This window comes from Diaporthe amygdali, assembly GCF_026229845.1.
Source record: "Diaporthe amygdali strain CAA958 chromosome Unknown NODE_10_length_1141467_cov_65_626103, whole genome shotgun sequence".
In the NCBI taxonomy this organism is placed as follows: Eukaryota; Fungi; Ascomycota; class Sordariomycetes; order Diaporthales; family Diaporthaceae; genus Diaporthe; species Diaporthe amygdali.
In genome coordinates this window covers 358,031-370,775 of record NW_026517030.1, presented here as the reverse complement: position 1 = coordinate 370,775, position 12,745 = coordinate 358,031, and the positions used below count along the sequence as shown (strand labels likewise).

General features: G+C 54.8%; 4 protein-coding genes across 4 annotated transcripts; 1 reads left to right on the top strand and 3 right to left on the bottom strand.

Annotated features, from left to right (window-relative positions):
* Positions 1–743: 743 nt before the first annotated feature.
* J7T55_009087 (uncharacterized protein) lies at positions 744–4,241 on the bottom strand (the record flags this gene model as incomplete). The annotated part of the gene is made up of 6 exons (XM_053142015.1): positions 744–1,878; positions 1,937–3,666; positions 3,724–3,789; positions 3,848–3,866; positions 3,921–3,979; positions 4,062–4,241. The coding sequence occupies 6 exons, from the start codon at positions 4,239–4,241 to the stop codon at positions 744–746; spliced, it is 3,189 nt and encodes a 1,062-aa protein (XP_052994928.1).
* Positions 4,242–6,243: 2,002 nt separating this feature from the next.
* Positions 6,244–8,616, bottom strand: J7T55_009086 (uncharacterized protein; the record flags this gene model as incomplete). Its single annotated transcript, XM_053142014.1, has 5 exons — positions 6,244–6,905; positions 6,962–7,461; positions 7,534–7,806; positions 7,890–8,132; positions 8,288–8,616. 5 exons carry the CDS (start codon positions 8,614–8,616, stop codon positions 6,244–6,246), a joined length of 2,007 nt encoding a protein of 668 aa, XP_052994927.1.
* Positions 8,617–8,980: 364 nt separating this feature from the next.
* Positions 8,981–10,343, top strand: J7T55_009085 (legume-like lectin family protein; the record flags this gene model as incomplete). The annotated part of the gene is made up of 2 exons (XM_053142013.1): positions 8,981–9,081; positions 9,128–10,343. The coding sequence occupies 2 exons, from the start codon at positions 8,981–8,983 to the stop codon at positions 10,341–10,343; spliced, it is 1,317 nt and encodes a 438-aa protein (XP_052994926.1).
* Positions 10,344–10,878: 535 nt separating this feature from the next.
* J7T55_009084 (uncharacterized protein) lies at positions 10,879–12,745 on the bottom strand (the record flags this gene model as incomplete). Its single annotated transcript, XM_053142012.1, has 3 exons — positions 10,879–11,682; positions 11,744–12,263; positions 12,558–12,745. The coding sequence occupies 3 exons, from the start codon at positions 12,743–12,745 to the stop codon at positions 10,879–10,881; spliced, it is 1,512 nt and encodes a 503-aa protein (XP_052994925.1).

Below are 12,745 nucleotides of genomic sequence, written 5' to 3'. Positions count from 1 at the left end.
GACTCTGTGGGTGCGAGGACTCTGCCAAAAGCGCTGCGCTCGACTGACATGTCATGACATAGGGAGATCAGACCAAACATGCGGCATAAGCGTTCATAATCTATTCTCATGGTCCTGTAAAGCAAAGGTCGCAAATGCTCCTCGCCTATCCATCTAGTAACGCTCGAAATTCTATTCCTACTCGTTGGTCTCGTCCTTGGCAACCTCTATGAGCAACGCCAGGCGCGACGCCGTTTGTAAAAAAAATGCATTGCACCCATGCCAGATATTGTCGAACCAAGGCGGTCTCCCTTGTAAATACGGCAGATGATGCCGGGGACCGAACAAGATGCTCTTGGAACGGGCTGCGAGACCAAGCTGAGTATTCAAAATTGGGTCAACCGCTCAATGTCGACCTCTTTAGTAAAAAACCCACCCTGCTCCTATTTTTTTGTGTTTCGGCTTCCACGAAGCCGGCACTGGCCCTGTAGTCAGCGCTTCGATTTGATGCCCACGTCTTGTCCTCGCTGTCGATGCGTAGTCCCGGCATCTCCTCCGCCTTGAGTGTATCTCAAGATATGTACTGATCTCTCAAAATATTTTACCGGCAGCTTGACATTGCTGTCTTTGTGATTTCTCGACCCAAGAAGCGTTGGCCAATCGTCTTGCCCAGCGCTTTGCGGAATTCCAGTCCCATTGGATGGCAACGCTGTGGACGTGTCTTAGCCCACAGCCACGTTCTGCTGAACCCGGTACGGAAGTCTCTACCTCCTCCTTGAGCGCGTCTTTACAGCAGGGACAGGCTCCTCCACCACCTCCTTAGCGGTTTCCTTCTTTCTGGCCCCACCCTTCTTCCCCTTCGGCGGTGCAGGAGGCGGCTGATCACTGTGCAGATGGCCCAGCTCCTCGATGGCCGTGGTGTTCTCCCACTGTAGGCAGCGATACTGCGGGGTCGGTTCTGGTGTTGCGGCATTCCTGGTCCTAGTGGTCATCCGCTTTCCAGTCGTCCCGTTTGTCTTCGCCTCTTTCTCCTTTTCCTCCTCGGCAGCCTTTGCCTCAGCCTCGCTGGCTGCCAGATATGCCTGACGATTTTCCATATGCTTGAGAATTCTGTCGCTAAAATTGACCAATTCCTTGCGCAATTTCAGCTCGTTGAACCCGCGCGGGTCCAGCCAGTCGATCAGCTTCTTGACGTCCTTAGGGTCGTCGATGTAGCCCCACTGGCGGGCCGTGAAGACGCTCGTGGGGCCTTCTTCTTTCGCCTTCCGCTCCGGGACAGTCATGTTGAAGACGGCCTGATACTCTTTCTGCCACTCGGGGGCCAAATCAATGTAGCCCTCGCGTTCGAGATCATCCGGCCCTTGAATCCATATGCACCCATTTGCGTAGCCAGCATCCGCCGTGGAGCTGTTGGGCAGACCAGCGTAAGGCATTCCGTTGCGCTCAAACCAGTAGTACCGATTCCAAAACCGGTCCTTGCCCAAAACTCTTGTTCGCGCACAATCTGCCTCTCGAAGGTCATTGTCGATGACGGCAATCTCATCTTCACATTTCTTGATAAGATCTTCCTTCTTCTGAATATCCTTCAAGACTTTCACGAACTGTTTCGATTGCTTGGGGACGGCCTTGGCAGCTTCGGCCTCTTTCCTCTTCTCTTCTTCCCTCTCCTTTTGGCGCTGGCGTTCTGCAGCTCGGTCTTGCCCACGCCGGAGACCGCGAGCCACACTTCGCGGCGGCTCATCCTCGTCGGGTACTTCTTCTTCCGCTGGGGTCAGATCACCAGCGTCGTCCATTTTCACGTCCCCGTTGGCATCAACAGGCTCGTGGGAAGGCGACGGCGGCAGGTTTTCTGGGAGCAATATCTTTCGCTCCTCATTCAGAGCCTTCAACTCCTCAATGCTGATATCTTTTTGTTAGCTTCACTGCAACTGCATGTAAGATTGACCCAGAGACTTACGCTTGTTTCCTTTGTCGCTGCCACTCAATCTTGTCTTTCCTGAACCCCGTCATGTGCTCGCTGCAGTCCTCCATGTAGCCACGGATGGCTTTCGTTTCTGCCGTCAATAAGCAGATAATTTGGAGGGCCTGTGCGCGGTAGTTGACATCCATAGCCGCGTAGTGTTGCCGGATCGTGTCCTGTGTAGCCTCGACGTCCCGAGGCACCAACTGGATGAGCAGATCCTCGCATGCACTCTTTCTCCGCTCGTCTTTTGACAGCTGGTAAAACAGCCCAACCATGATCGACTCCCAACCGCCGTCCTTAAAGTCCCTCTTCCTCAAATGGTCAATCCAGTCGTAGTCAGCGAGGAGATCCTCGGCACGATGCTTTGGGGCATTTTCCAGCTCCTTTTCCTCTTTTTCTGCAGCGGCAGCTTCTGCTGCCAGCCTGTCGGCCTCCATCTTCGCCATGCTACTCCGCGTGGCACGCGCGGTCGGCTGTGGTGTAGGCTCTCGGCTCTCGTCTTCCTCCTCGTCCTCCTCGTCTTCCTCGTCACTTTCCTCGTCCGATTCCAGCTCGGGCAGCCGGAAGTTGATCTTGCCCCCGTCGGCCTCCGAGTCGACAAGGATTTTGAGGACCGCGCAATGGATCTCATCAAATAGCTGGACCTTGACCTCCTCCGACGCGACTTGCATTGCCTCCAAGTAGTCGTCAAACGTAAACGAGTCGAGCTGGAATATCTGGCAGTACACATTCAGAGTATCCCAGGTCTCCAGAAGTGGGCCGAGAGATTTCATGAGAATGTTCTCGCCGTGAGGTGACGGCTCCTCGACCTCCACTGGCGGATCACTGCACATATATCGGATAGGAGGCCGGACCAGGTGCGTTGGCTCTACCTTTAGATCCTCGATCGGGTATTTCGGCGGTGGTGGTGGCGGCGGCGGAGGCTCGGGCTGCGCGTAAACGGGCGGCGGCGGCGGAACCTGGTTGTGCCGGAAGGAAAGAGGAAAAGTAAAGGGATTACCCGGGAGTGGCATGTGCACGAACTGGCCCGGCTCCGGTTTCTTGACAACCTGCCCTTGATGGCCATGGTGATTCTGGTTCTTGTTGGCCTTCGGGGGCCTGGTCGCAGGCTTCAATTCGGGTAACCGAACTGGACCGTGGCTCTGGAAGGAATTGCCGGCGCCGGACATGTCCTGGGGCTGTGCCATCTGGTTGGACAATCTCTTTTGCGACTGCGCCTGCTTCCGCTCCAAGACCTTGGTTTCGTAGCGCAGATGAGTCGGAATGCGCGTGTCGATCTTGTACTGAGCCGCGATTGTGTCTTTCACGAGCCAAGGAGCTCCGGTCCATGCATCTCTTGTAACCGTCTTTTTCACGAATGAGCGCAGGACGGACTTGGTGAAGACCTTGCGGTCGCGCCAGATATTGTTGTCGTCGACGACTGCCTCGTGCTCCTCGGAATCATCCAGGCTGACAAAGTATCTCGAGAAGGGCACGGTTAGGGTACCATCCGGAAGCATCTTGCTGCCAAACCTGGCCTTGTCCCTCACGACCCCTGTAAAGCGCTCGCCGGTGTGTATGGAGACGGTGACATGCTCGCCGGGGTAGAAGTCGCCCTTGAACTCTTCGTAGAGCTTGTCGACCAGGTTGTCGATCCTCGAGATTGTTTGGAACTGCACGCGGCGCAGGATGGGGCCCTTCAGGGGCTCGGGGAAGGCTTGCTCGACTTCCTGTGCGCCAGCGAGCTGGTGGAAGTGGGGGTCAGCGCATAGACATTCGAGGAAGTGGCCGAAGGACCTTACTTCTGACTCTAGGGCCTCGAAGAAGTTCAGGCCCGAGTGTCCGGTGATTTGACATATGAAGCGTTTCTATGGGTGCTGTCAGTGGCGGCGTTGCGGGTTTCGAGCGGTTCGCAGCACGACTAACCTGCTTGTAGAAGTCGAGCCTGGGCTGTGTATCAGTACCAACGCGTGCCTATGATTGGGTGAGAACATCATACCTGTTAAGATAGTCTTCGTACGTGACAAAAACCTCACCTGTCTGGGGAATGTACCACACCTAAGCCAGGGTGGAGTGAGTAAGCCGAGTGCGCGGGTGGGCGCGGTGCGGCGCGTCACGGGAGGGATATATATGTACGTACCTCATGGTCGTTTTCTACGGGCGGCGGCTGCAGGAACTGCACCGGCTTGCGCTTGAAGAGGACCTTGAGAGGGTGAGCAGGGCGTTGAGGAGAATGCGCCAGGTCGTGGAGGGATGTTTTGGGGGCGTACCATGTCGGGGGGTAGCAGGACTGCAGGGTGGCGGGCGGGCCGAAAATCATCTGCAAGGCTGAGATTCAGCCTTCCGCGTCTGAGGGGAAGGGCGCTCAGATTAGGATGGAATTGCTGTAGCGGAAGTTGTTTTGAGGTGTTGTTGTGCCGGCTGGGACGCGGTCGTGTCCAAAAGGCAAAAGGCAGAAGCGTGGAGCAGGTCCAGTCGTGGGTAGACGTGGAGGTGCAGAGACTGCACGGGACTGGGGTGTGCAGTCTCCCGGCGGGCCTTGACCGATCCCCAGGGCCGACCTGACTTAGACGAGGCTGCTGCTGCTGCGGGCGCGCAAGGGGATTGGAAGGGCCGGCAGCGTTGGCTTTGGCGTGGGTGGGTGTGCGAGGGGCCAAGGTTGAGGGCTGGCTGGTGATGCTGCGCGAGGGGGAGTGGAGGGGGCGAGTGTTGAGAAGGAGAAAGGGTAGGTCGTGAAACGAGATTCAAAATTTGGGAGATGTCCAAGAGGTAGGGTAGGTAGACTAGGTATGTCTGGGTAGGCAAGGTGGGCGGGCAGGTAAGGTAGGTAGGTAGGTGGTCTAGGTACGCATGCATGCGCAGGCACATGTACTCGCATCCCCGTATAATCTGGTCTGCAGCCGTGGTACATACTATCTGAACCCCCCCAGGTACCCTGTCCGCCCACACAGGTACATCTGATGCGTGCCTCGCGTGCCTACGCCTGCGCGTGCTGCGCTGTACATCGGCTGGCGACTATTGTACAGAGTGGATCCCGGCTCGACCAGGGCCAAGACTAGCCTGGCCCTCCCGGGGGAGACGGTGACAAGAGACAAGAGGATCCCGTCCCCATCGCCCACACCCCCAAACGTTCCCTCCCTCTTGCTCCCCTGATCTGTCCACCATCACCGCAGCTTTTATATGCATGTTTGTACTCATTCTGACCGCCCTTGACCGCACAATCCACCCTGTACCCATTGGTCTCTCCTCGACCCTTGAGATCTATCTCCTATTGATATATCTCCAATCTGGCGCGTCCCAAACCGGACCCTCCCATTTCTGCACCACATGCACGCAGGCATATGCCACCTTACAGCTTGCAATTCTTGCAGTGCAAGAGCGCGTTTCGTCCACATGTCTGTCTCTATCCCTTCCCATCCGTACTTACAACCTCTTCGACCTGTAAACATGTAGCTAAATGAAATTGCGCCGTCTATACATGCGTGTATCAATTCAAGCGCGTCGTGTTGAGCCTCAACCGGCGTCACCGGGTCTTCTCCAGATGGATCATATGCTGCCTCAATAATTGATTTCTATATCTCATTTCACTTCTCCTCTTCTTGTTTTCATTTACATTCATTTTGATCCATGTGCGGAATTCCTCTCAAAGGTCTTAGTTTCGAGGGTCAGTAGACGCCAAAGCTGCACATGTCTGATACAAGGGCGGATCAGGATTTTGCACATCTCCCGTTCAGCCTCGCAGTCTATACTTATTGGCTACATCTTTAAAGGTTCAGCAAGGCTAATTCAAAAGATATTACTGGTATGAAAATGTCCCTAGATTTTAGATTGGGAGTGTGAAAATATGTGACAGAGGCAAAATAGCGAGGGCATTTCAAGAGGCAAATGAGTGAACATGCAAAGTTGAGATGTAGGAGGTGCACAGGTACTGACGTGGTAAACATCCCAGGGTGCAATCTGTGCCCATCGATCAAAGTCACTTCCCGCTGCCGAGTTATGGAACACTTGCAGCATGGGCCTGCACACGCCTCAGGCTGTGGTGCAACCTTACCAGCGATTCAGGGCGGTACATTGTCACAAAGAAACAAGGTCTGTTTGGCCCGGCACACGTGGGGCGCCATGCCGTTTCGGGCTTGGGGACTCCCTGCTGCTGTGCTCAGCTGTGCAGCATCCTTCGCTCTCAGACCCAGGCCCTGTAGCATCACGTCCAATTGCTAGCCGTCTGTCTCGCGACGGGCGGCTGGCAACTCAATCATGTGCTTGTGCTGTCCTGTAGTCAACCGGTTGGGATTCATCATGCCTGATGGGCTCTTCTTGCCTCTCTACGAAGTAAAGTACACTACATTGAATCCGATCCAACTGCCAACCACTCCCAGCGCCGAGTACGCACTGGTGAACATCAATGGCAGGAATTCGTAGCTCTGGCCAAACACAACCTCGTGGATCAGCGAGCAGTACGCGATCAAGGGTATGCTGATGGCAATGTAGAGTGTGTTGCACCTGTCGAAGAGGAAGAACCTCGGCCTGCCGGAAGCTGGCGCAAGGCGATCGAAGACCATGAGGAACAGAATGAGCCAGAAGATGGTGTAGATGGTCTTGATCGGAAACTCAGCCGGCGTGAAGAGCAGTGGAAATAACGACACGTGCCCTGCAACCGCCAGCGGCCGGAACGCGCCAAAGTAGCGTCTGTCCTTGAGTGCGATCAGGCTGAAGGGGATGATGACCAAGAGGACAGCCTTCTCGTGCACGTGATAGCCAAACAGGAACGACGCGTATCCGCAAAGGGTCACGGCTCCAATGAAGCCGTCCCAGGTCGGCTTCCAGAAGAGCTTCACCAGAGGCGGGCCCATGAAGACCACTGTGAGCATGAGACATATGCCAGGAGTTATGTCCGGGAGCACCGCGAAGGACGTGTCGCCGATGAGACCTCGCGTCACACTAGACAATGCGTCGTGCTTGATCGGCAGCCCAAGACGTGGTGCCACTGTCGAGAAGTTTAGTCTACATCGCCAGCAGTCCGGGTGGCATCAATTCACTTACAATAGATGAGGACCCGATCAGAAAATGAGTACAATGCCCACACGTTAGGCGCCCAGTATGCATGACATAGCCCTCGGCCAAATGGGAAGAGTCTTTCCTTCATTTGCCAAAGCTGGTCCACGTTATGAAGAGCGAAAGGGCCAAACGCGGCGGCGAGGATGGTGGCGATGCCGCCGCCCAGCTTAAGGCAATTAAGCCACTGAATGCGAAAAATGGATTTTGGCGACAAGCAATAGACCCGGAGGAGGTAGACGAAGTAGGCTGGGGCCAAGTAAGCGTAGATGTGCTTCATACATAGAAGGCCTGCAAAGGCGAGCCCACTGCCCAGCAAGCCGGATTGCTTTCTTGCCAGGACAAGAGATGCAATGAGGAGGCCGTACATGCATCCATTGTACTGGAAATGGATGTGGTCAATGAGAAGGAGTCCCGGTGAGAGCAAGATCGAGATGGCAGCAGCTTGCGCAGCTCTCTTGGTAGCACCATGAGACGAATCCACGAACCTGAGACGAGCAGTGAGGTCAGCACAACTTTGGCTCTCGCCGTCGCCATGATGGCTGGATGGGGATACTGACAGCTGTAAGGCGTAAACCAGCAGTAGCTCTGTGATCAGCACCGATGACCTCTGGAAGTAGACGGTCTGCCAACTGTCATATCCCAGGTTGTAGACCTTGAGCATTGATGGGTCGGCCAGCTTCGCAACCTGGGACAAGAGCCATTCGAAGTATGCAAAAAATGGAGGGTAGTCGAGGGTCCATTCCGATGTCTCCTCGTAGTACCATTCCCGGAGAGGGAGACTATGTGTGATTGCAAGCCAATTCCGGTGGACTTCAAAGTCTGTGGACTTGCTGAGAAGGAGACGGCACATCAGCACTGCAAGCCCTTGGGGGGCCTCATCCGGAATAGTCTGCAGTGCAGCGCAGATACTCACTAGGCTGGGAATAATAGGACCTTGAAGGCCGTGGCAACTACGGCACACTGAGTGAGTGAGGGATAAATCTCAGTCATCTTGACACCATGCCCTCCGCTGCTGTCAATGGCACGGATACGGGATACGTGGTGTGAAGCTGTGCGTGGTGTTGACCAGTCCAACGTCTTTCTTGTAGAGTGCAATCTCATAAAATCCACAGCTTCGTCCGACGTGGTTTCGAGAACGTTGCGCTCGGGCCAGGAGCTGGATCCAGTGCAGTCTGGTATCTGGGTGGACAAGAGGAGTACTTGCCAGGTGCGAGGTCCAGCTGGGCTCAACTACCCCAGAACAAATGATGTGTGTATCGATGCATACATGCAAAGAACCTTGCGATTTTGTCCATATACGAGTGTATTTACTTTTCGTGCTTTTGCCTCGTTTCACGATTCTCTGGTGTCATAATAGATGCAGCATAAACGCTCGTCGTAGTACTGCGCGGTACCCTCTGTGTACTCTCATCTGTGACGGAGCCAACACCCCTGGACCCCACAACTGCCTGCCGTTGTGGACAGTTGGAGAAGCTCCCGAGGGCAGGGGTCGTGTTCTGTTCTGGCTTCGGAACAGCTCGCCAGATCTCCAAGGGCTTGTGCTGAGGTTCTGAGGTACCCTGGTACCGCCCGATGCCAGACACAGACAGGTACTGTGGGAAGACAAAGGCTGAGACTGAGACACTCGAGTCTCGATGCATCTTTCTTTGCTCGGCCACCACAACCAAAACCGAGCACTGGACTCACCTGGAACCTGACCTATTCTTTTAATAACCCCAAAGACCATTCATCGCGGCTCTTTGTCTTTGAGGCGATTCCCACCTCACCCTGTCATTATAGCTGAGCTCCGGAGCTCCAACCCCGAGGTGTTTTGGAGTTAGGGCCGGGCCAGGTCAGCGCGGCGGCAGCATCCTGATATTTCGCCAGAGTGGCCTCAACAGCAGCACAACACCCTCGTGTCGCAATCCATAAACCGCCTACCAGGGCACCATTTCCCAGGCCCTGCTGCATCCTTTCCAGCATCCAAACAAAGTTCTTGTATTCACGTATATTAACTAATCCACCATGCGGTCAGCGCTGGCCTTCCTCGCCGGCCTTTCCCCGGTGGCTGCGCAGTACCTGGTCAATGAGCTTAGCTTTGGCTACAACAACAGGCAAGCCGAATTGTTGCTCTCTGCTCGCTTGCAGCACTCTTACTGACATCCGCTGCAGGATAAGTCCTAACAATGACGGGTCCATACCGGGCTTCGCCCTCCACGGCAACCCTACCTGGCCAGAGATCCTCTCCAACAAGATAATCCTCACTCCCCCTGCACCTGGTAACTACCGATCCTCCGTATGGGCCGATAGACCACTCCAACACACACAATGGGTCGCCGACGTCGACTTTCGCGCCAATGGGCCAGAGCGCGCGGGCGGCAATCTCAACATCTGGCTGGTGCGAGACGGCCAACAGGACGTCGGCCTCAGCTCCATCTACACTGTTGGCAAGTTTGAGGGTCTCGCTCTGGTGATCGACACATACGGCGGCAGCTCAGGCATGGTGCGAGGGTTCCTCAATGACGGCAGCAAAGACTTCCAGAAGATCTCGGTAGACGGGCAATCCTTCGGTCACTGCAACCACGCCTACCGCAACTTAGGCCGGCCCTCGCAGATCAAGTTCCGCCAGACAGCCAACAACTTCAAGGTGGAGATCGACGGTGTGCTTTGCTTCGAGAGCGACAAGATCAGCATACCCGCCGGGTACAAGCTTGGAATCACAGCCGCCAGCGCGGACAATCCCGACTCGTTCGAGATCTTCAAGATGGTCCTCATGACCGACAATCTCGACCCGGGCCAGGACAAGCAGCAGGCCGCAGTCCAGCAGGACGGCATGTTTGGTAACCAGGGGCAGCAGCAGCAGCAGCCGATGGGAGGAAACCCACCCTCTGGCCGTTGGGACTCGGGCTTCGAGGATGACATCCCCGACGCGACCGCCGACTCCATCACCAGCTCAAAGGCTCAGTTCGCCGACCTGCACACCCGGATCCAGAGCGTGAACCACCACCTCTCCACCATCTTCCGCGCGGTCGCGAAGCAGGACTCGGTCGGCGAGATCCGCCACGGCGAGGTTTCTGGGCAGATCGCAGAGCTCAAGGGCTTGTTGTCCAAATTGGACCGGCTTGGCGACCTGGAGAACAAGATCTCGAGCCTTGAGTCCGAGGTCCGGAGGCTGAAGGGAGATGTGACATCCAAGGTGAGCTCCTCGGAGCACGCGATCAAGGGGCTGGTCAGCGACAGCCACCAGACGATCAGGGATACTGTCAAGGAACACGCATCACCAGGTCATGGGCGTCTGATCGCTGTGATCATCGGCAGCCAGGTCGTGTTGGTCGCTGGGTACGTGTATTACAAGAAGAAGAAGTCAACGCCGAAGAAGTATTTGTAGAGAGAGTTTCCGAGGGGGGTGGTAGAAGATGTTGGGCCAGGAACTTATTTTGTACGAAAAAAGCGATGGATGGAAATAAAGCGGCGTTTGGTTCTTATGTCCTTGTGTAGCATTCCAGGGTACTCTTAGCATTGCGAATTTGAGGCATTGACGGGATCTTTCCCATCGCAGCAAGTGTTCTCCATTCTCAGCATCTGAGCCTCTCGAAAGCGCAAGACAACCATGACTTCGAACGAAGTGCAAAAAGCAGAACCGTGATAACATGGCTTGCATATACGGATAACCAGAGCGGTTGTGTTCACCACTATGGATCGGCAGTACGGCAGTGATTGGCTTGTGCATACTATTCATCCTCGCCGTCGCCGCCGTATTCCGGGTTATCTGTACCGCTGTTTTCACTGTCAATGGAGCGTACTTGATCAGATGCTTGGAGGCCCCTACACTAGTTGCTTCGCCCATCCCTCTATTACCTAGATTTGTACACTTTATCTAGACCACCTCATTATGACCTGCCTCGGTTGCCGTTCCTGGTCCCCTATTTTCCATTAACCACCCTCAGCATCTCCTCTCCCTTCGGCGCCGTGGTCAAGTTCTCGTATCCATCGTCTGTTACCAGGATACAATCCTCGATCCGGCACCCACAGACCGGGTAGTATTTTTCCAGTGCATTCTTGTCGACATACGGGGCCACATCGGGATTGCCAGCGAGGAACCACTCAATGTAGGCCCGGTTGAAATAGAGACCTGGTTCACAGGTAATGACCATGTCTTTCTCTAGGGGTGGCGAAAAACGATCGCCTCCTCCCTGATAGTGTCCGGCCCGGTGCCCCTCAGCAGAATATCGCCCTCTAGGATGAGCTCCAGCGAGAGAATCCATTTTGTCCAGACTCCATGCTTTTCCTCGCAGCATGCTATGAATATGAACTCCACCAATAACGTCGTGGGTGTCCAGACCAACCAGGTGTCCGAGCCCGTGCATGAAGAAAGCCCTGACAGCCCTGAGTGTCAAGGCAGGCTCATTACCGGTGATGATGCCCAACCCTTTCAGTCCGTCTAAGGCGACCAGCTGGGCCTTGTTCGTGATGGTCGCCCACGACGCGCCGGGTTTGATCAATGAGATACAGGTGTCCTGCATCTTCTCCACGATAGCATACACCTCCTTCGCCTCAGAAGTGAACTTTCCATTGAGCGGGAAGGTCCGAGTGACGTCGGAAGCGTAGCATCCGTACTCAGCTCCGGCGTCAAGGACCATGAGCTGCCTATTGTCAAAGTCCTGGTTGTTGGCGCCATAGTGCAAGGTGGCAGCGTTGGGCCCAGATCCGGCGATCACAGGATAGGCCTGGAATAGACGTTTAGCTCTCATCGTCGGGTGCATGCAGATACACAGTTTTGGGTGTTACCTGTTTCTTAGCCCCGAGTTCACGGCATTTGGCGATAAATAAGTTCTCGACTTGGGCCTCGCTGGTCAAGGATTTAATGTGCTGCTGGACGTGACGGTGAGCCTCTGACGATATGTAGTTGGCCTCGCGAATCTGGGCAATCTCATAATCGGACTTGACAGCCCTGGCCAGGTCCATGGCGGGCTGCAAAGCCGAGTAGTCAACAGTAAAGCCAGATGCCGGGCCGTATGGACGGGGTGGCGTCTGGCTTTCATGCAGGACGTAGAGAGTCGTGTCGGCGGTCAGAGTTTCTTTGAGGTACGGCTGCAGGCCAGTGATGTCCTTGACAGAGTCGACGTCGAATCGAGCGGTACATTCTTCTATGCTGGGCAGAGCGCCGAACCAAATGATCTGCTCGGGCTTCCTGATTGGGATCCAGAGGGTGAGTACGTCCCTTGCGATGTCATATGTGACAGCACACCCGGGGAAGTCTGCACCGGAGAGATAGAATGCGTATCTGCGCTGTCTAAATGGTCTCTCACTGTTGACTTCGTCAGCAATTTACATTCTATGAGAGCGCGATGAGAAGGGAAACGATGGTCGAATCCGGCATTTTGAGAATACAGTTTTGATCTAAATGAAGCTTCTTATGACGGCGATGGGAGTGTTGCAATATACAATCAACCAGAGCAGGCTTATCCAGTCGCAAGGAGTAATGTCTCAGGAGCGACATAATTAATAACCAGTCCCGAGCAATACTGGTTCAAACTTTGATGAAGTCAAAGGAAGGGAAGGGGAAAAAAGAAAGAAAAAAAAGGGAGTGGAGAGTTATTACCCATCTGTGTCCTCATACTGCGCAGAGTTCTGGCCAGGAAGGTAAATCAAGCCTCTGGTCGAGGACGAGTCGGAGGCAGCGAGCTCTCTCTTGACCTTGTGGGCATGGGTCTTGGCCGGATACTTGAGGTCATCCTTGTGAAGCTTGACCTGGATGGAGAGAGACGTGGATTCGTCGATCTGCGTCAT